The following is a 21,653-nucleotide window of genomic DNA, read 5'->3' as shown; positions in this document are numbered from 1 at the left end:
ATCAGCAAGATTGGTGATTGACTAGGTGCAGCCAGATAAGGATTCTGATTTCAAGACTGAACACCTGAGTGAGTTCTGGGGCCAGTGATAAGGACAGAGAGCGTGGATAAAGGGCAGGTTTATTTGGGGGAATGGAGTGGATACATATATTTTTGAACATGTTGAGTTGGAAGCGCCTGAGGGACACCCAACTAACTGTATCTAGTAAGTATGTACTAGTGTGACCCTGGAAGTCAAGAGATCTGGAATGAAGATGTAAATTTGGGAATTAGTTAATATATGAAAAAGGATGCCCTCACTCAGGAAGCATGGAAGATAAGCTAGGTCCCAGGCCTGGAAGCAGGAGGAAATGACAGAAGTAAGAGTTCAGCTCCTTAATATGAACCTTGTACTGAAGCAGGTATTTCATAGTATTCCTTTGAAACTCTTGTGAACCAGAGCCAACACAGCCATTAGTCTTCTGTACTGCTTCCCTCTCTGTTTCCTGCCAGGCTTCTCACCATTTGTTCACTCAGCTCACCAGACATCCTACCTATGCTCTGCCTTCATCCAACTTACTGAAAAGCTGCTCTGTTCTAGGTTCTGATCATATAGTAGTGACCAGAGTAACATCGGGAGAATACAATGGCAACCAACTCCAGTACTCTTGCCCGGAAAATCCCATGGGCGAAGGAGCTTGGTAGGCTGCAGTCCATAGGGTCGCGAAGAGTCAGACATGACTGAGAGACTTCACTTTGACATTTCACTTTCCTGCATTGGAGAAGGAAATGGCAACCCACTCCAGTGTTCTTGCCTGGAGAATCCCAGGGACAGGGGAGCCTGGTGGGCTTCCATCTATAGTGTCGCACAGTCGGACACGACTGAAGCAACTTAGCAACAGCGGAATAACATCCCTATCTCAAAATGTTTATAGATTCTAGTAAAGGGGACGGAGAGGCCCAACTAAACATACTAGAGGGAGATGGGACTTCCCTGGTGGTTCAGCGGTAGAGAATACACCTGCAATGCAGGAGACATGGTTCCCCTGAAGAATAAAATGGCAACTGACTCCAGTATTCTTGCCTGGGAAATTTCATGGACAGAGGAGCCTGGTGAGCTATAGTCCACAGGGACACAAAAGATCAGACACAACTGAACAACTAAACAATTAGAGGAAGATAAAAGCTATAAAGCAAAAGAAAGCAGAGCAAGGGCATGTAGAGTGATTCAGGTGGTATCATGATAAACAAACAGAACAATAAAGACTCATCTGCAGAAGCAACATTTGAGTAGAGATCTGAATGAAGTGGGCAAGTTTGAGGTGAAAAGGGGATGGCTAGAACAGAATGGTGAAGCAAGGAAACAAGGAACTAAATCATGTACGTCTCTATAGGGCAAAGTAAGGTGTCTAGCTAGCTTTCATTCTGTGTGACATGAGCTCACTGGGGAGAGGAGTATTGAGTAGAGGAAGGATACAATCTAACTTCAATCTTAAGATCCCTCTGGCTGCTGTGTTGAGAATTATGGGGACAAAAGCAGAGGTAGAAGGGCCTTCTAGGAGGCTGTTTCAATAATTCTGGATGGTTTGTTGTAGGGCAGAGGTGGAGATGGTGAGAAATGATCAGATTCAGGATACAGTCTACACTTGAAAAGGATAGAATTTTGCAGTCAGAACAGATACAGGTCTGAGTGAGAAGTCCCACTATTACAAGGATGAACAGTTGCGTGGCAAGATTAGGTTTAGAGAGGAAATCTTCAGACACACAAACTTGCCAATTAAACATTCAACTAAAGATGCTGTGGATATCCCCTGACATATAAGTAAAGAAAGGATTTGGCAGCTATTTAGCCATCAGCCACTGTAGTCACCCCCAACTGTGCACCCTGAGGGAATTCAGAATGGAGAAAAGGTTTACTAAAGTTAAAGAAATGATTTCAATGAGCCCAGACTCTAACTTCTTCCCATACACAGAAAAGTGTTGAATTCATTAACTTGAAATGTCTGGTTTTTCTTTAAGAGTAATCTTTTGATGTTAAACTACCTGGGTTTGTTGTTATGCTGTTTTTCAAGAACTCCTATATATCCTGGCTCCTCCCTTACTTCTTCCCAGCAGTCCCTCAGAGCTAAGAGGCTATCTCCAGACTTAAGTCCTCAGCAAACCACCCCCCCCCACCCCCCCCCCCGGAAGAAAGCACAATTCTCACGCTTAGGTTGAGCTTTTTTTTTTTTTTAAGTTAACAGTGCTATGGCTTAAATGAATTCAGAGTTCACAGAACTGAACAAAACTGCAGACAGTAGGATTCGGTCTGTGAGAAATGGTACTGAAAGCAATGAGAACCATTTGAAAGCTTTGGACAGAATCCCACGTCTGAGCAGCGAAGGGGAGTAGAGGGGAGACTCGCTGGGTGACAGATGCTGTAATGACGGCTCCATGAGGGGCGCAGTTGCTTCCAAAGGAAGATGACCAGGTCTCAGAGGTGCTCACCAAGAGCTTCGACGCACGTTAGAACTTTCCAGCTAGAGGGATCCGCTTTTGCAACGACACCGGACTCAGGACGGGTTTCAAAGGGTCTGGAAATGGCGTAGGCCACAGCGGAGATCAAGAGGACCGCGCGCGGCGCCACGCCAGCCCACAGTATCCTTACATTCCGAGGCTCCTGGCCTCTCCCTGGATCTCCTCTCAGGCCTCGGGGAACGACAGCGACACACCAGGCCAGCCACACTGCTAGGACTTCCGAGGCCGCGAAGGAGCCCTGAGCCACTGGCAGCCAGACGAGTCTCGCGAGAGCTCGGACTCCCCGTCCAGCATGCCCCGCGCCGCCGCCGCTGCCGCCGCCGCCGCCGCGCCGCGGCTTGAGGGCGGGAGGCTGGGGGAGGGTAGCGGAGCCGGCGCCGCCGCCATGTTGGGTCTGAGGCGGCTGCTGTAGGCGCCGACAGAGCAAGTGGGCGAGCGGAGCGGCCACAGCGGCGTGGGATCTGCCTCTCTGCGAGCGGCCGGGAGCGGCGGCGGCGGCGGCGCCATGAGCGGGGGCACCCCTTACATCGGCAGCAAGATCAGCCTTATCTCCAAGGCGGAGATCCGCTACGAGGGCATCCTCTACACTATCGACACCGAGAACTCTACCGTAGCTCTCGCCAAAGGTATGTCGGGGCGGGCCTCGGGGTGGGAAGGCGGGCCGAGCGCTCAGGGCTGCGCCGAGCTCTCGGCTCGCGACCTTCTCGCTCCCTCCCCGCTCCACCGTTCTCCTTAGGGGGCCGCTCCCTTCCCTCGGTCCGGGCCCCGGCGTCGCGGGCCGGAGCGGGCCGCGGCCGGGGCTCCCAGGCTTCCGCCTTCGATCCGGGGACTAAGGACCGCGGCCGGGGCGGGCGGGGCAGCCCTGAAGTCCGAGAACGGGCCGAAGAACACGGAGATACGCGTCTTCCAACTCCGAAATTCGGTGGTTCTGTCTTCTTAACCATCAAACAAAGCCTGAGTATTCAAAGAATTTTTCCGCCCAGCCTGAGTTTAAAGCTCTGATTTGCTGATTTTCCAGCACCCATTTTCTCGCGTTTTTAATTTCAATTCGTTCCATATTCCTCAGGTGAACTTTAAGTAATGTGCCCAAACTTTGGGTTTCCCCTGCGACGCTGACGGCCTCGAAATGCCATTGGTACCTGGAGCAGATCACATCCCACTTGTTTCCTGTGTGGTATTTACCTGTTAAACCGGAATCCTCCAAACCTGTTGTGCAACCATGTCTTTTCAAATGTTCGCTGCTCTCCTTTCGGCCTTGTTTTTGGAAATCCGGTGGGAAGAAGGGTGCCAGCTTTTTCCGGGTCCCTTGTTCCCAGGGTAGATCTAAGTGGTCAGTTGGAGCTCACCGAGCCCCGTGGAGGCTCTCTGGAGTCGGAGAAGAAGGTGTCCACCCCAAAGTACGTACCATCGCCCAGTCTTGGGGGTTTTGTTTCCGTTCACAAGTCTGGGTTTTTGTTCCGCCAGGAAACCAGGAAGAAAATAAACTTTAGCTCCTGATCTTAAAAGAAACCTCACAAGTTTGGGGAACATGTAGGAGAGGGAAGCAAGATAACTAAGGTCATTTTCGCAGCACATCTGGGAGAGTTATAGAAAGAATAGCATGGTAAGGAGGAAAGTCCGGCGATAGGAAGAAAATTTTCTAAATCTGTTTTTAAGAAAAAGATTAGTCTTTGACCGATAAGAGAGTCATTTCGCGGTATTACGCAAATATTTAAAGATACTTTTTGGATTCCCTGGTACATCCTTTTTAAAACACTCTTGTTGGGACAAATTTTCTATCTAGGTAGGGAGTCTTAAAATTATTTTCTCTAAATATTCTTTCCTCTCCTCTCCCACCTGTCCCCCCTCTCCCCGCGTGCGTATTTAGCTGTATGGTTTTAATTTTTATGGTTTTGTGGAATTGTGAAAAGGGCCCTCTGAAGTTTTTGATGAGAGCCATATACAAGCTGAAAACAGTATTTCTCATTAAAGTGGTTTAGTAGTTTTTTTGTTTGTTTGTTTTTAAAGCATTGTTTGGCCCAATCTGGCTTTTAAGATTTCTTGCCAGGTTAGTGACTTATCAGTGAGTTGCCTGTGGTACCTTACTCTAACCCTTACAAAGAAAAGAACCTATGCATGTTTAAGATTTCTAATATATTCATTTGTCTTTAAAAAAAAAAAAACTATAAATACTTCCTTTTATGCAAGAACCTAAAAACATCTATATAGCAATGAAAAGTTTTTTTTAATCATTGATTTAATTTATGTCTGTTCTTATTATGGCTTTGATGTGTAATCCCACGTACGTAATATATTCTTTTTTTTTCTAAAGAAATTTGAGTTGTTGAATGTATAACAGAGGTTTGGGAATTGTGTTCGCAAAAGTTGGAGTTACCAAATGTGGATATTATTCTGCTTAGCAGTTTCTAATCTAAAACTGCTTTGTAACTGTCCAATAAACAACCAGGTACTTATTTCAGATTTCAGAATTAGAAGTAGGAAGTTTGGTGTTAAGATTTTAGAATTTACGTGATTTGTTAAGTAATTTGATATCCGAAATTCCACCTTTTTCAAAATTTGGATGAAGAGTGACAGTCTTAACGGATGAAACCAAAAGTTTATTCATGGATTTTAGAATGCAGTGTGTTTAGAATACAGTATGTATTTGCATTTAGAGATACTTGCTAACTCTTTTTAAACTACGAATTGAGTTATTTCTTTAACATTCTTAGAATTCTATTTAGGACGTTAATCCTTTTCCCCTTTAGAGAGAGGTTCCCCCCCTCACCCCCAGTGTGAAATATAACCACACATGTTGTAAAGACACATGGATAAAAATGAAATATTTTTAAACAAAAGTCCTTGTAACTGCCACCCAGGGAAAGACAGGCTTTGCCAACATCCCACAAGCCTCCCACCCCTGCATCTTCTCATCAACAACTGCTGCCTTCTTAAGCTAGATAGAAATGTTATTCTGACATTGATCGTTTTATCACTTAAGTTACATCTCTGAATGATAAGAGTTTGTCCCTGTTTAAACTTTATATAAATGGAATCATGTTGCATATATTTATTTTGGCTTTTATTGTGACATAGTATTCCATCATGTATATAACTTGTTTATCTGTTTCTCCTGTTGCTTTGGATATTCTGAAGCTATTCAAATTGTTTACAGTTTTTAGCAATTATGAACAATGCCTTTGTGTTTGAGTTTACTGATACATGTTTTATGTAATTTTCTTTATGGTATGTACTTTGAATTGCAGGATGGTGGGGAGTATGTCTATTAGATGATGAAAAACTTTTCCAAATTGTTTACTAATTTTTATTTGTTATTAGTAAAGTATATGAATTATAGTTCCACATCTCTCACCAACAGTAATACTTGTAACTACCACTTTTATCAGGTATTTTAGTTCTATCCAATCAGGTATTTTAGTTAGTATCAGGTATTTTAGTTCTATCCAATCTGGTGGGTATGTATTTGTACCTGGTTTTAATCTTCCTGATTACTAGTGAGGTAAACACCTTTTCATATCTTGGTCATTTGGATTTCATCTTTCATGAAGTGCCTTTGAAATCTTTTGCCCGTTTTCCTGTTGAGATGCATGTTGTTGTTTTTCTTGAGATCAGTATTCAGAATATGAATCATTTACTGGATGTATCTGTTGGAAGTATCTTTTCCCATTTAATGGTTTCTTTTGGTGAATAGAAGTTATTCCTTTTATCGTAAATGATGTTACCACTCTTCCATTGTGACTAGTGTTTCTTGTCTTTTTTTTTTTAAGGCGCTTTTCCCTACCCCAGGATCATGGACTTACTTCTTTTCAAAACTTTTCTATTTTGCCTTTTCACATTTAGGCCTATAATGCCCCTGTAATTGATTTTGTGTATGTTGTGAGGTATTTAAATCTAAATTTAGTAAGGAAGTCACTTGACTTATATGGTCCAAATTATAATTTAGGTTCTTTACTTGGATATTACTTATAATTTAAATCCATCTGAAACTATATAAAATACTCTTGATATTTTGGGCTAGCTCTCTTTGATGTAGTATATAATTATGACCATATGGCCTGTTTTGCCCTGGTGGAAAGTCCTTGTTTGTGCCTGTTATTTTGGCTAAATTGTTAAAACATCCTTTTTCTCTCTTGAAATTCTTGCAGTTTGGATAATAAATTGTATGGTACCACTGTATGTAATCAAAAGCCCAGTGCCAGAGGTACTGCCAAATAGGTGTTATCTTTTATTTCTGCTAGAGATTTCACAGACTAGTTTTAGTTCTGTGAAAGTGAAATTGAGATAAGTTTGATGAACTTTGATACATTGGAATCTTCTAAATCAATGTCAGGAAGTTTTAAGGGCAAGTAAGGAAGAATTTAATGTCAGTATAAGTATTTTAATAGATAATCTGGATTGTTTTTTTCTTGAGGTCTTTATCAGAGGTCTGCATTTTTTTTCTTCTAGTACTGATCATGACCTACACGTAATCATCTTTGTTTATTTGCATGTGTTTATTGTCTCCACCTTCCAACTCCACATAGAGTCTGAGCCCCTGGGATGAACAGTTATTTATTAAATGAATGAATAAATGAAAGTTATTTAGCATTTTAGTTTATTAATCTTATAGAAGTCTCTTGGGGATATCTCCAAATTCCATGTTTTCAATTGTATCTCTTTAAAATTAAAATAACATAAAGCATTTTCCCTCCACCAACAGTAAGAAATTTTGGAGAATGGAAATATAAGAGAATAAAATCTTTTTTCTTTTGGCTGTGCTGGGTCTTTCTGTGCATGGGCTTTCTCTGGGTACTGCGAACGGTACTGCGTGGGCTTCTCATTGCAGTGGCTTCTCTTGTTGCAGGGCACAAGCTCGAGGTGCATGGGCTTCAGTAGTTGCAGCTCACAGGCTCCAGAGCACACGCTCAGTAATTGTGGCATATGGGCTTGGTTGCTCTGTGACATGTGGAATCTTCCCAAACCAGGCAGATTCTAATCCACTGTACCACCAGAGAAGTCCAGAAGTCCATGGAAGTCCATGCGTGATATAAATGACATTATTGGGGAGACAGAGTTGTTCACCTTATGGCTCAAGCTCAATTAAAATTTTCATTTACAATTTAAAGGAAGAATCAGTTCAGATTGTTTGAGGGAACTGCAAGTGATGATGTGCAGCAGTAGTTTGTAGGATGCTTCCAATTGTATATGCGCTTGTATTTGTGAATATGACACCCAAACACATAATAGATCCTGGATACCAAGAGATTCCCCACAGAATGGAAGCTTTGTAAAGGCATGGGTTTTGTCTCATTCATTGCTCTGTCCTCAGCAGCTGGAATAGTGCCAGGCTCAGAGCAGACCCTTGGTAAATATTTGAATAAATGAAAGGATACTTACAGCTTTTGAAGGTTTCTCATTGTGGAAATCTCAAAGTTGGAGGAAACTCACATATCTTTTTAAGCATTATATATGTGGATTTTTAAAGTATTTAAGTAAAATAGACTCAGTTCAGTTCAGTCACTCAGTCGTGACTCTGCGACCCTATGGACTGCAGCATGCCAGTTCCCTATCCATCACCAACTCCTGGAGCTTGCTCAGACTAATGTCCATTGAGTTGGTGATGCCATCCAACCCATCTCATCCTCTGTTGTTCCCTTCTCCTGCCTTCAATCTTTTCCCAGCGTCAGGGTCTTTTCCAATGAGTCAGTTCTTCGCATCAGGTGGCCAAAATAGACTAAATAGAATAAAGTGAGTAAAATTCGTATCTAACATCCCTTTAGCTAACTGTACCTGGTTAATAAACCCTTAAAATGAAAATCATGTTGCCATTGAATTAGGAAAAGAGACTTTGTGAGGAAGAATGATTTTATAAGCCAGCTGCTTTTAAAACAGTTTGTTCTTAAAGAATGAAGTGATTGGTGGAGGAATATAAAAGTGGGTAAGTTGGTAATGGTTTATATTGCCCATTGGCATAGCTTACTCACTTCTTGATTGTTAATTATCCACATAGTCATAAACTCCAGAGAGAGTGGGAGAGCTTGTATTGGATGAAATGCCTGTGAAGTGCTTTATTGATTTCTTGCCTTCTCTCTGATTTGAGGATCTGAATCTAGCAATTCACAAAATCACTACTTAGGAACAGCAAAGATCTAGTGAAACTTAATGCTGCAGTTTCTTTTGGTTGCCCTATTTAGTGAGATTGCCAGAACTTGGAGCCTTGGAAACAGTTTGTTGTTGTTGCATAGTCCACAGAAATTCTTGGTAATTCTGAGAGTCTCAGGTCAGGTGCCAGAAACTAGCTGTACATTTTCCAGTAGAGTAAGAAAAGCCATGGCTTTCTTTTTCTTTCTTTTTTTTTAAATGTTTTTTTTTTTTTATTTGGCTGCACCAGGATCTTCAGTCTTCTTTGCAGTCTGCAGGGTCTTTAGTTGTGGCATGTAGGATCTAGTTCCCTAACCAGGGGTCAAACCCAGTCTGCCTGCATTGGGCACTCAGGGAAGCCACTGGACCATCAGTGATGTCCCAAGACATGACTGTCTGAATTGGAAGTAAAGAAAACAACATAAAGCCTGAAGAAAATAATAGTAGAAGAAAAGAAATAGAGTAAAGAGATCTTACCTATGTGGCATAGCAAGAGTTTTGTATTTAACTCAGTGCCAAAGTAGTAATAGCAGTAACTGTAGATGGTTTAACTTGAATTTATTACTCCATGATAGAAGGTGCTCTCTGTAGGAGCAATTTGCATTTTATTTTCTCTTTGATACTTTAAAGTAGTACTTTAGTTAGCCATTTTAAAAACTGGATATCAGTGAAGTAAAATTTTTAATGGATCAAGTGTGAGTTAGGCTGTGAAGTATTTTACTCACAAAGATTTATTCTAGTGTTGTGGAGTGTTTGTTTTTGGAAGCAAATGTGACCTAAAAGGCCAGTTGGAAAACTTAGTAGTGACCTTGGACAAGTAATTTAATCTCAGCTTTAACTTCATATTTTAAGTAAGGATAGTGACATGCATTCTCAGAATTAAATGAGATAATACCAGAAGTGAACTAGTTTGTTACAGTGCTTAATAGAGTAGCTTTCTCATTGTTATTTCCAACCACTATCTCCATCTTTGTCTAGGTAACCCATCTTCATCAGTCATTCAGATCTACTGTAGCCTACAGCCTGTTGATCTTACTACCTTTCATTGACCTACACTCTCCTTATAGCTTTACCACCTGTTTTAATTCCATGAGGAGTTGTTACAGTCAGAACAGAGCTTATACTGTCAACCCTCTCTGCCCCCCGCTCCGCCCCCCACACTTTCTTGTACAAACTTCACAGCCCTGATGATATCAGCACAGACATGCTGGCCAGTTTCACTGTACATTTATGTTCACTAAGCCCAGAAGTCATGATTACTTCCCATATATTATATATATTCTATGTCCTTAGTCCATTCATTCCGGTTTTGTACATGACCATTCCATTCCTTGTTTTCCTCAGACTTCTGTCATCTCTGCCCCCATCTTCTCTTTCAGCCTGTGAACCTTGCTTCTTATTTATTTGAGGAGAGAATAGTAAACAGAAGAGAGTTTTGCTCAACTCATCCCACATGTACCCAGTAACCTGCATCTGTCCCAAACCTCTCCTTTTCTGTTTAGATAAACTGTTCTTTCCTAAGGCCACCCATACATTTGTGCAGTAGGTTTCATCCCCTCTTGATGACTCAAGGACATTGCTCCAACAGCCTCTCCTGCATATTCAGTTTCTCCTTCTCTACCAGACCCTTCCTGTCTACTCACAGATATGCCGTTATTTCACCCATCTTAAAAACAGCAGCAGCAACAACAAAAACAGTGCTATTCTTAATGCAGTTACTCTTTTCTATCTACTGCCCCATCTCTCTCCTTCCATTTACACCAAAACTCCTTGAAGAAGTTGTCTGTATCAAGGTTGCCAAAGATTTCCATGTTGCCAAATTCAGTGGCTGGTTCTTAGCCTCAGTCTACTTGACTGATCAGCAGTATACTGCACAATCGATCTCTCCTGCTTCTAACCATTTTTTCACTTGATGTCATCCTAGTTTTCTCTTAGACCTCACTGTCTCCTTTGTGATTCTTCAACTCCTAATCCTCCCATTGTTGGAGGGTGCCAGGGCTTAGTTCACATCTTCACTCTCTTATTCTCTTCCTCTTTTTTCTTTTGTGTTGTTTACAGATTATTTCCTTGTTTTATCATGTGCACTCTTCTCTTGATTTCGTTCTGAATTTCATGACTTCAGATGCTGTCTGTAGGTTATTATCTCCATCCTGCACCCCTCCTGCAGACTCCTGATTTGTGTATCCGTTGGCTTCCTTAATATTTCCACCTGGAAGGATGTCTACTAGGCACCTCCCATTCAATATGTTCCAAACCTATTTTTTCATCTAGTCCTTTCCTTCTAATCAAATGACAGCTTATTCTTTTAGTTGGTTAAGATAAAAAAATCTTTGCGTCATCCTTAAATTCCTCTCATAGTACATGTTTCTGATCTTGTCAACTAATTCCAGGATATATGCAGAATTTTACTTCTTAACCACCTCTGCTACTTTACTACTTTGCATTATCTCTATCCAGTCTATTCAGAGACATGCAGGGGTTCCTGTTTCTTGTTTACCACGTTGACTTCTTAGTTGGTTCTTTTCCCCTCAGTTTTGCATAAGTGCATCTTTGTCATTAAAAAAAAAAAGGGATGTGTGGGTGGCAAATTTTCTTAGTGAACCTGTGTTTTTCTTGATTGCTTGATTGACTGGCTGTTATGAATTCAGATTGTTTTTTCATATGGATATTTAAAATTATTGGATTATTGTATTCTAACATTCTGGTGTTGCTGATGCCAGTTTGATTTTCATTTTTCTCTCTGGAAGTTCTTGGAGTTTAGAAATGTTGCCACACTGGAGCGTGTTTTTCCTGAGTGGTTTCAGTGGGCCTTGTAAATCTGAAGACTCAAGTTTCTTTAACCTTAGTAAATTTGCTCTCTTTGTCTAAATCTCAGATTAGTTTCTCTTTCACTCCTGTGTTTTTTGTTTTATTTTTTAACTACTATTGGATGAAGTTATTTTTAATTAATTTGCTTTTTAAATATTTTATATCTCTGTCTGTTGGTTATATCTTTGGAGATTAAAATATAAAACCAACCATAAGGAAGACTACCCAACAAAGCAGCTTAGAGGGTTGAGGCTAAATTTAGACTGCAAATTGGACATGCTTTTCCTTTTTCTTCCTGTTTATAAGTCTTAACTAAAACTACATGAGAAAGCATTTTTTAAAACACGTAAACCCATAAAAGACAAAGTAGATTTGGAAAGGGGATAACAGCAACAAAATTTTGAAGGGTGAAAAAAAAGTTTTTGTCTTTTGAGTTTAAATATTTTCTTAGCAGAATTTAGCTGCAGACTAAGGAGGCAGTGGGTAAAGCCAAGAAGTAAACCTGATTTGCACCCAAACTAAGTCTTAGGAATTGGCATCATCATATGTAATGAAAACAAGGACTATAGTAATTGGGTGAAGATAGAAGTCAGAACTGGAAGATTAACTTGAAATTTGTTTCAACAGTGATCAGATTTCCAAAGCCCCTTTGGCATTTCCCACGTCTGGATAGCTACTTCTCTCTGATCCTGGTACTCTGGTGAGGGTAAATGAGATTCTGGAGAAACCTCAGCACATTTAGGAGCAGAGGTACCTACCACGCCAAAGACAGCATGGAGCACAGGGGGCATAAGGGAAGCTTGCACGTGCCTGGAGCTTACCATATCCAATCAGGAGAATTGCCGAGCTCCTTTTATAACTACATGTTAGACCCTATGCTATATGCTAGGAAATCAAAGAGCCACAGAGACAAGGTTCTTGAGGACCCAGCAGCTAAGGTAGGGCCTGACAGATAGTCACAGTTAGCCACAGGAAGGGGATGTCTAGGAAGAAGTGTCCAATCCTAGGTCATGGGGAGTTTTGCAGTCCATCAGGAAAGTGAACACGCAAAGTCCCAGACTCTTGTCCTGACCAGCCACAACACTATGCAATTTGCTTAAAGGTTGGACCACACTAATTATCATTTAGGTCTTCAGGTCAGCCAAGTTCCTTTAGATTTGGGCCCTTGACTGGAATGTTCTTCCCTTACCCCTTAGATGGCTACTGAAGAACTGGACAAAGCAACAGATTGAGAACAAAGTCACAAAGGAAAGAGAACCAAAGCTCTGGAAGGCTCAAGTCCCAATGAAAATGTATCAAACACTCAAGCCCTCCCTCCCCTTTTATTTTTCTTCCCCTGCTCCATTTATCTTAGTTTATTCAGTTTGTCATTTGAATAGCATGCTAACAAGTCTGAGTTTTTCTTGGTGGGTTGTAAAGTAAAAGTGAAAGTTGCTCAGGCGTGTCTAACTCTTTGCAACCCCACGGACTATACAGTCCATGGAATTCTCCAGACCAGAATACTGGAGTGGGTAGCTGTTCCCTCCTCCACGGGATCTTCCCAACCCAGGGATCAAACCCATGTCTCCTGCATTGCAGGTGGATTCTTTACCAACTGAGCTATCAGGTGGGTTGTAAGGAGCCCTGGAAAGTTTTTAGCCAATAAAGTGATTTGTCAGAGTCCAGCTGTAGGATGTTTATGCTGACACCATTGTGCAAAAATTGTGAGTGAGGGACAATTTGAGCTGACAATATTGAATGATGGTGCCTATAATGATTCCTATCCACCAAAATTAGGAAAGGAGCAAGAGGGAATCAGCTTTATCCTTCTGGATGCTACTTGAGTAGCCTCACCCCTTCAAAGCCTTCCCCAATTACCCTAGTCAGAAACCGTATATTGCATCTTCTGTGTTTGCAGTTTATCTTCTGTTTTCTTTTTGTGCTTAGCAAACTTTCTTATTTTTCGCTATAGACTATATTTCAGCATCTTTCCCCCCTTGTGTCCTTTGTACTTAACAAATTAACTGTTGATAACATGAAGGATTATTATTTTTGAAAAGTCTCCTTCGTCAGAAAATGTGTGGTTGAACTTGACATTTTATAGGAAAGGACACTGATAAGTGAAGATGGTATTGAGGATATTTTATTCTCTCGGATTAGTAATAGTATTAATAATAAGTAAGTTAATATGTAATAATAAGTATTAATAATTCAGTTCAGTCACTCAGTCATGTCCGACTCTTTACAGCCCCATGAACTGCAGCACACCAGGCCTCCCTGTCCACCACCAACTCCTGGAGTTCACCCAAACCCATGTCCATCGAGCTGGTGATGCATACTTTTGCTTTATAGAACTATTTCGGCATCTCTCCTGTTTGCCACTTCAAAAAAGTCCTAATTTTTGTGTTTTGCATTACCATTGCTGTTGTTTTGCATCACCATCTAAATTATCAAAGTGCCTTTTGGTTTTAGTATTCTCTCTTCATGGCACTCTTTCTGAATTCTTAGTCTAGTCATTATTTCCTTGTACTCAGTCTGAAGTGCTAATGGTTGAACAAAGAAAGGTATGTCTTGAGTAAATCTGCACATATTAATAATCCACTGGGAGGAAGCAAGTGAAGTTGCAAGGTCTCAAATCTATAATCATGGAAGGTGACATTGGGCTGAAAGAAATGTAGAAATCTTTCTTCCCCCAAAACTGTGAGGAAGAGGGGAGAAAAGGAGTGAAGATATGAAATGTATTAATGAAAAGGACAAGATCATTTGGAGTCCTTATAGTCAAAGAGGAGTTTACTTTCACTTTTAGAATTAAGTGATAAGGAGTTGGTTTTAAGAATATGTTTGAAAAGATGAGAGGAAAGTTATCTGGACCATGAACTCTGTTATCTTAGAGTCACCAGTGACTGGCATGTGACAGCGCTGAAGAGATTGAGAATACTGCAGAGAGGTCAATAGTAAAGTCTCTGTTGGGAAGGACAAGTCTGGAGTACATACAAGAAGGGATTACAGAGACTGGAGACAGATGGTTTTATTTAGTGCAGTGTTAGTCCCTAACAGAAAGTGTGGATAAGGGTGAAGAATGGACCAAAGCAGAGAGTACAAGGTGTGCAAAAAGTGGAGGCTTGCGGCTACAAGCTGTGATGTGATTCAAAGAGCAGCCCTGTGGGATCTTATATTTTAAATCTCCTCACCCAAATAAAAAAAAAATCTGGAGCCTACTTAGCACTATCCTGCTCTCAGGGTCTGTGCGTACTGTGTTGTAGAAGAGATAGTTTATAAATGAAGATCCTTTAATATTTAATTAAACCTTGTGTTAAACCCTTATATAACAGCTTATTCCAAATATGTAATATCTCAAATAGTTTCAGCAAGAGTTTGTATAGCATACTGGATACGCACTAAGAACTGTACTTAAAGATAAATGTAAGGAAAATAAAAATACCAAGTGGAGCTTTTTGTTTGTTTGTTTTTAGATTTACTTTTTTTAGCTGTGATGGGTCTTTGTGTTACACACAGACTTTATCTAGTTGCAATGAGCAGAGGCTACTCTCTTGTGGAGCATGGACTCTGGGCCCATGGGCTTAGTTGCTCCATGGCATGTGGGATATTCCCGGATCAGGGGTTGAACCGGTGTCCTTTGCATTCTAAGGCAGATTCATAACCACTGGACCATCAGGGAAGCCCCCAAATGTGGCTTTTCAGCATTTCCCCCCAACCCCTATTTGATGCTTATATGCTGGATTTTTTTTTTTAATCCATGTGCTGTGCTTTCTGTTTTCCCATCCTATTGATGTCCAGCTGTTATTTCTTTTTGCTGTAAATAGTCATTTTCCCATTTTATTCTAAGTAGGTTTATTGTGTAGTTTAATTCAGTTCCTTTGGTATTAAACAGTGCTCAGTAATTTTGGAAATAGCTTACTTAATAGCTTTTTCCACTGTGAAATTTATTCAAGAAATATTCAAATGTCAGCACTATTCAGGGCACTGTGTTAGCTACTTGTGTTAATTGCAGGGATACAAATCGTCCTGAAGATCTTTCGGTTTTAAAAGAGGTCACTAAATACAGAGGTAGAAGGCTGTATGATTTTTAAAGGAAGACTATGTCAGCAGCACCTGGGAGTGTTGCTGGGGGGGTTGTGTGGTAGCTGGTGTCATGTCACTTTGCCTGGGCCACTGTGTGCTTAGTTGCACAGTCATGTCCAACTCTTTGCGACCCCATGGACTGTACCCCACTGGGCTGCTCTGTCCATGGGGATTCTCCAGGCAGGAGTACTGGAGTGGGTTGCCATGCCCTCCTCCAGGGCATCTTCCCAACCCAGGGATCTAACCAGGTCTCCTGCATTGCGGACGGATTCTTTACCCTCTTGAGCCATGAGGGAAGCCCACCTGTGGCCAGGCCACAGTGCCCAGATATTTGGTCAGATATTCTGGATGTTTCTGAAGGCTTTTTTTTTTAAACCAGATTAATATTTAAATTATTGTAAAGCATCTAAGTAAAGCATATATGCTTCCCCATGATGTGGGATGTGGGTGGGCCTCATCCAGTCAGGTTGAAGGTCCTAATAGAACAAAGACTGACCTCTTCTGAGCCAGAAGGAAAGAATTCTACCAGCAAACCACCTTTGGACTCAAACTGCAACTCTTCTCCAGGTCTCCAGCCTGCTGGCCTACTCTGCACATTTTGGATTTTCACATGAGCCAATTTCTTAAGTCTCGTGTCTATATATGTGCATTCTGTTGGTTCTGTTTCTCTGCAGAACTATGATGAATATAAGTAGTATCTAAGCTGAAATTTAGGATAGGTCACGTGTGGGGAGGAGCTTTGGTGGAGGACAGAAAGCGACTACTTCATAAATGTTATTATGGATTTCCATTTGAACTTAGTTTCCCAACTTACTTTTGGACATTTCTTGAATAATCAGCTTTTTGTTTATTGCTCCAACAGTTTAGTATCCAGGAGACTTGTTTTTCTTGTTTATCAATCAGTATCAGAGCCTAACTTATAATTTTTAGTTTGTGTCCAAAAGTTGAGGCTTTTGGAAAATATTAATGTCATTTTGACGGTGCCAACTACATTTCATTTCAGTTCAGTCATATCCGACTCTTTGCGACCCCATGAACTGCAGCACACCAGGCCCTCCATCCATCACCAACTCCTGGAGTCCACCCAAACCCATGTCCATTGTGTCAGTGATGCCATCCAACCATCTCATCCTCTGTTGTCCCCTTCTCCTCCTGCCCTCAATCTTTCCCAGTATCAGGGTCTTTTCAAATGAGTCAGCTGTCTGCATCAGGTGGCCAAAGTATTGGAGTTTCAGCTTCAACATCAGTCCCTTCAGTGAACACCCAGGATTAATCTCCTTTAAGATGGACTGGTTGGATCTCCTTGTAGTCCAAGGGACTCAGGAGTCTTCTCCAACACCACAGTTCAAAAGCATCAATTCTTTGGTGCTCAGCTTTGTTTTAGTCCAACTCTCACATCCATACATGACTACTGGAAAAACCATAGCCTTGACTAAACAACATAGCCGACCTTTGTTGGCAAAGAAATGTCTCTGCTTTTTAATATGCTGTCTAGGTGGGTCATAACTTTCCTTCCAAGGAGCAAGCATCTTTTAATTTCATGGCTGCAGTCACCATCTGCAGTGATTTTGGAGCTCCCAGAAAAATAAAGTCAGCCACTGTTTCCCCATCTATTTGCCATGAAGTGATGGGACTGGATGTTATGATCTTAGTTTTCTGAATGTTGAGCTTTAAGCCAACTTTTTCACTCTCTTCTTTCACTTTAATCAAGAAGCTCTTTAGTTCTTCACTTTCTGCCATAAGGGTGGTATCATCTGCATATCTGAGGTTATTGATATTTCTCCTGGCAATCTTGATTCCAGCTGTGCTTCCTCCAGCCCAGCGTTTCTCATGATGTACTCTACATATAATTTAAATAAGCAGGGTGACAATATACAGTCTTGACATACCCCTTTTCCTATTTGGAACCAGTCTGTTGTTCCATGTCCAGTTCTAACTGTTGCTTCCTGACCTCAAGAGGCAGGTCAACTATGGATATATTTATCATATTTAAACTTAACAAAGCTTTGGTATTTTATAATGGAGATACTGTATTGGGAATGTGGTCACTATAGCTTTTCCCTCTTGTTGTGTACTTTGACTATATGTGTGGGTTTTAAGGGTCTTCCCCCAGTGGCTAAGTGGTAAAGAACCCGCCTACTAATGCAGGAGAAGTGAGTTCTATCCTTGTGTCGGGAAGATCCCCTGGAAAAGGAAAATGGCATCCCATTCCAGTATTCTTGCCTAGGAAATCCCGTAGACAGAGGAGTCTGGCAGGCTGCAGTCCATAGGGACACGATGCAGTGACTGAGTATACATGCATGTGGGTATTAATACACTGTGAACCAAGTTTGACATTAGTGTATGTTTGAGTTTGCCTTGATCTAGAGATAGAGATATTTTAGATAAATGATTTTGCCAGAACTTTGACCCTATTTCTTTTTTTATTAAAAAAGTATCATGGGATGTGTTTCTATTAATAAATCTTTGCTATTTGTAGCCAGAAGTGGGGAATTTATTATATTCTTTTAAGACTTATGCAGCAAAAAAATACTTTCCCTACTTCCCACTCTTTTGAACGTTTGCCTAAAATGTGAACTTTTCTATTTTGGGAAATAAGAAAAACTAGAATACTTACTAAAGCAATGTAACAACGTGAAGTTAAGAAGATAGAGGACAACTTCTCCTAGTTCCAGCATTGTATTCCAACTATTACTGTCATTTTGTGTATTCTCTTACCGCTATATTTGTAGGGGTGTGTGTGTGTGTGTTTCGTTTTTGTTTTTAGCCTCACCTCAAGGCATATGGGACCTTAGTTCCTCAACCTGGGAGACCAGGAATGGAACCTACACCCCTGCAGTGGAAGTGCAGGACTGCCAGGGAAGTCCCTGTGAGTGTTGAAGTAAAAATCATATAACATAAAATTAACCATTATAAAATATATGATTTAATCTAGTTACAATGTTGTGTAACCATCAGTTCGGTTCAGTCGTTCAGTTGTGTCCCGACTCTTCGAGACCCAGTGGACTGCAGCACACCAGGCCTCCCGGTCCATCACCAACTCCCAGAGTTTACTCAAACACAAGTCCATTGAGTCAGTGATGCCATCCAGCCATCTCATCCTCTGTTGTCCCCTTCTCCTCCTGCCTTCAATCTTTCCCAGCATCAGGGTCATTTCCAGAAAATAAGTCAGCTCTTCTCATCAGGTGGCCAAAGTATTGGAGCTTCAACATCAGTTCTTCCAATGAATATTCAGGGCCAATTTCCTTTAAGATTGATTGGTTTGATCTCCTTGCTGTCCAAGGGACTCTCAGGAGTCTTCTCCAACACCACAGTTCAAAAGTGTCAATTCTTTGATGCTCAGCTTTCTTTATGGTTCAACTCTCACATCCATACATGACTACTGAGAAAAATAATAGCTTTGACTAGATGGACCTTTGTTGGCAAAGTAATGTCTCTGCTTTTTAATATGCTGACTAGGTTGGTCATAGCTTTTCTTCCAAGGAGCAAGCATCTTTTAATTTCATGTCTGTAGTCACTGTTTCCAGTGATTTTGGAACCCAAGAAAATAAAGCCTGTCCCTGTTTCCCCATCTATTTGCCATGAAGTGATGGGACCAGATTCCATGATCTTTGTATTTTGAATATTGAGTTTTAAGCCAGCTTTTTCACTCTCCTCTTTCACTTTCGTTAAGAGGCTCTTTAGTTCCTCTTAACTTTCTGCTGTAAGGATGGCGTAATCTGTATATCTGAGGTTGTTGATATTTTTCCCTGCAGTCTTGATTCCAGCTTGTGCTTCATCCAGTCCAGCATTTCTTATGACGTACTCTGCATATAAGTTAAATAAACAAGGTGACAGTATACAGCCTTGACATACTCCTTTCCTTATTTGGAACCAGTCCATTGTTTCATGTCCAGTTTAACTGTTGCTTCTTGACCTGCATGCAGATTTCTCAGGATTCAGGTTAGGTGGTCTGGTATCCCCATCTCTTTAAGAATTTTCCAGTTTGTTGTGATCTACACAGTCAAAGGCTTTGGCATAGTCAATAAAGCAGAAATAGATATTTTTCTGGAATTCTCTTGCTTCTTCTATGATTCATACGGATGTTGGCAATTTGATCTCTGCTCCTCTGCCTTTTCTAAATCCAACTAGAACATCTGAAAGTTCACGGTTCATGTACTGTTGAAGCCTGACTTGGAGAATTTTGAGCATTACTTTGCTAACGTGTGAGATGAGTGCAATTATACTGTAGTTTGAGCACTGTTTGACATTGCCCTTCTTTGGGATTGGAATGAAAACTGACCTTTTCCAGTCCTGTGGCCACTGCTGAGTTTTCCAAATTCGTGGGGATATTGAGTGCAGCACTTTCACAGCACCATCTTTTAGGATTTGAAGTAGCTCAGCTGGAATTCCATCACTCCCACTAGCTTTGTTCATCGGGATGCTTCCTAAGGCCCGCTTGACTTCGCATTCCAGGATGTCTGGCTCTAGGTGAGTGATCACTTCATCATGGTTATCTGGGTCATGAAGATCTTTTTTGTGTTCTGTGTTCTGCCCACAGTTTGAAGGACACTTACTTTAATTTCTCATTTCCCTTCCATAGCCCCTAGTGGCCACTAATCTGCTTTATATTTCAGTGGATTTTCTGACGCCAGGTAAATGGAATCATAATATGAGATATTTTGTGATGGGCTTCTTTCACTTAGTGTGTTTTTAAGATTCATCATATTGTAGTGTATTTCAGAACTTAATTCCTTTTTATGGCTAAATAGTCTTCCATTATACCAGATACATTGGGGCTTCTCTGGTGGCTCAAATGGTATAGAATCTGCCTGCAGTGCAGGAGAGCTGGGTTTAACCCCTCGTTCAGGTAGGTCCCCTGGAGAAGGAAATGGCAAACCCACTCCAATATTCTTGCCTGGAGAACTCCATGGATCAAGGAGCCTGGTGGTCTACAGTCCATGGGGTCACAAAGAGTTGGACATGACTGAGCAACTAACACACTCTGTATATTCTTGCCACTTAATATCTTCTGTTTCTGTTAGGTCCATACCATTTCTGTCCTTTATTGTCCCCATCTTTGCATTAAACGTTGCCTTGTTATCTCTTATTTTCTTGAAGAGATCTCTAGGGTTTTCCTCTATTTCTTGGCATTGATCCCTGAGGTAGGCCTTCTTATCTCTCCTTGCTGTTCTTTGGAAATCTGCATTCAAATGGTTATATCTTTCTTTTTCTCCTTTGTATTTCGCTTCTCTTTTCTCAGCTATTTGTAAGGCCTCTTGAGAGAACCATTTTGCCTTTTTGCATTTCTTCTTCTTGGGGATGGTTTTGGTCACCGCCTCTTGTAGAGTGTTACAAACCTCCATCCATAGTTCCTGGGTGATGCTCTGATATCACCTAGGAAATTCCAAGAGATTTAGGAGCTCTGTGTCAGAAACCCAGGTCAAAGACCAAACTTTAGAACATAAGATGCCCTTAGTACATTTATCTTTTAGGAAATTACAGAAGTTTTGGAGCTCTGGTCAGAAGCTAGAGACGAAAACCTATTTATATAGGCTTCTCTGGTGACTCAGCTGGTTAAAAATCTGCTGCAGTGCAGGAGACCCAGCTTCAATCCCTGGGTTGGGAAGGTCCGCTGGAGAAGGGAATGGCTACCCACTCCAGTATTCTTGGCTGGAGAATTGCATGAATAGATGTTTGAAGTCCTTGCAGTCCAAGGGACTTTCAGGAGTCTACTCCATGATAGCCAGCATCATATTCAATGGTGAAAGACAGAAAACATTCCCCTAGGAACAGAAACAGGATAAGATTGTCCACTTCCACCACTGTTACACAGCAATGTACTAGAAGTCCTAGCCAGCACAGTTAGTCAGAGGGACTATACTGTCATGAAGTATGGTCCCTTTGATGTACTGTTTGATTCAGTCTGCCAGTATTTTGTTGAGGAATTTTGTGTCTGTATTCCTAAGAGATTTTCATGTAGTTTTCTTACGGTACTTTGACCTTGGTATCAAAATAATGCTGGCCTCATAGAATGTGTTAGGAAATATTCCTTTTTCTTCTGTTTTTTGGGGGAGTTTGAATAAGATTGATGTTAATTCTTAAAATGTTTAGTAAAATTCACCAGTGAAACTTGGTATCACCAGTGAAGCCTGGTCCTGGTTCTTTGGAAGGTTTTGACTACTAGCC

At 41.1% G+C, this 21,653-nt stretch overlaps 1 protein-coding gene across 7 annotated transcripts in view; it reads left to right on the top strand.

Moving 5' to 3' along the window:
• The first annotated feature begins 2,852 nt into the window (after nucleotides 1–2,852).
• Nucleotides 2,853–21,653, top strand: part of LSM14A (LSM14A mRNA processing body assembly factor) — a 53,153-nt gene continuing 34,352 nt past the window's right edge. For 3 of the 7 annotated variants that reach the window (XM_020897736.2, XM_020897733.2, XM_020897737.2), the window contains exon 1: nucleotides 2,855–3,121. In XM_020897736.2, coding sequence (XP_020753395.1) covers nucleotides 3,001–3,121 — 121 coding nt within the window. In that variant the 5' untranslated portion in view covers nucleotides 2,855–3,000. Of the gene's footprint in view, nucleotides 3,122–21,653 lie in introns of all 7 variants that reach the window. The other 4 variants (XM_070450991.1, XM_020897739.2, XM_020897740.2 and 1 more) reach the window with 3 other exon arrangements.

The sequence above is a fragment of the Odocoileus virginianus genome, chromosome 20, assembly GCF_023699985.2.
Source record: "Odocoileus virginianus isolate 20LAN1187 ecotype Illinois chromosome 20, Ovbor_1.2, whole genome shotgun sequence".
Taxonomy (NCBI): Eukaryota; Metazoa; Chordata; class Mammalia; order Artiodactyla; family Cervidae; genus Odocoileus; species Odocoileus virginianus.
This window is presented reverse-complemented; position numbering and strand designations above follow the sequence as displayed.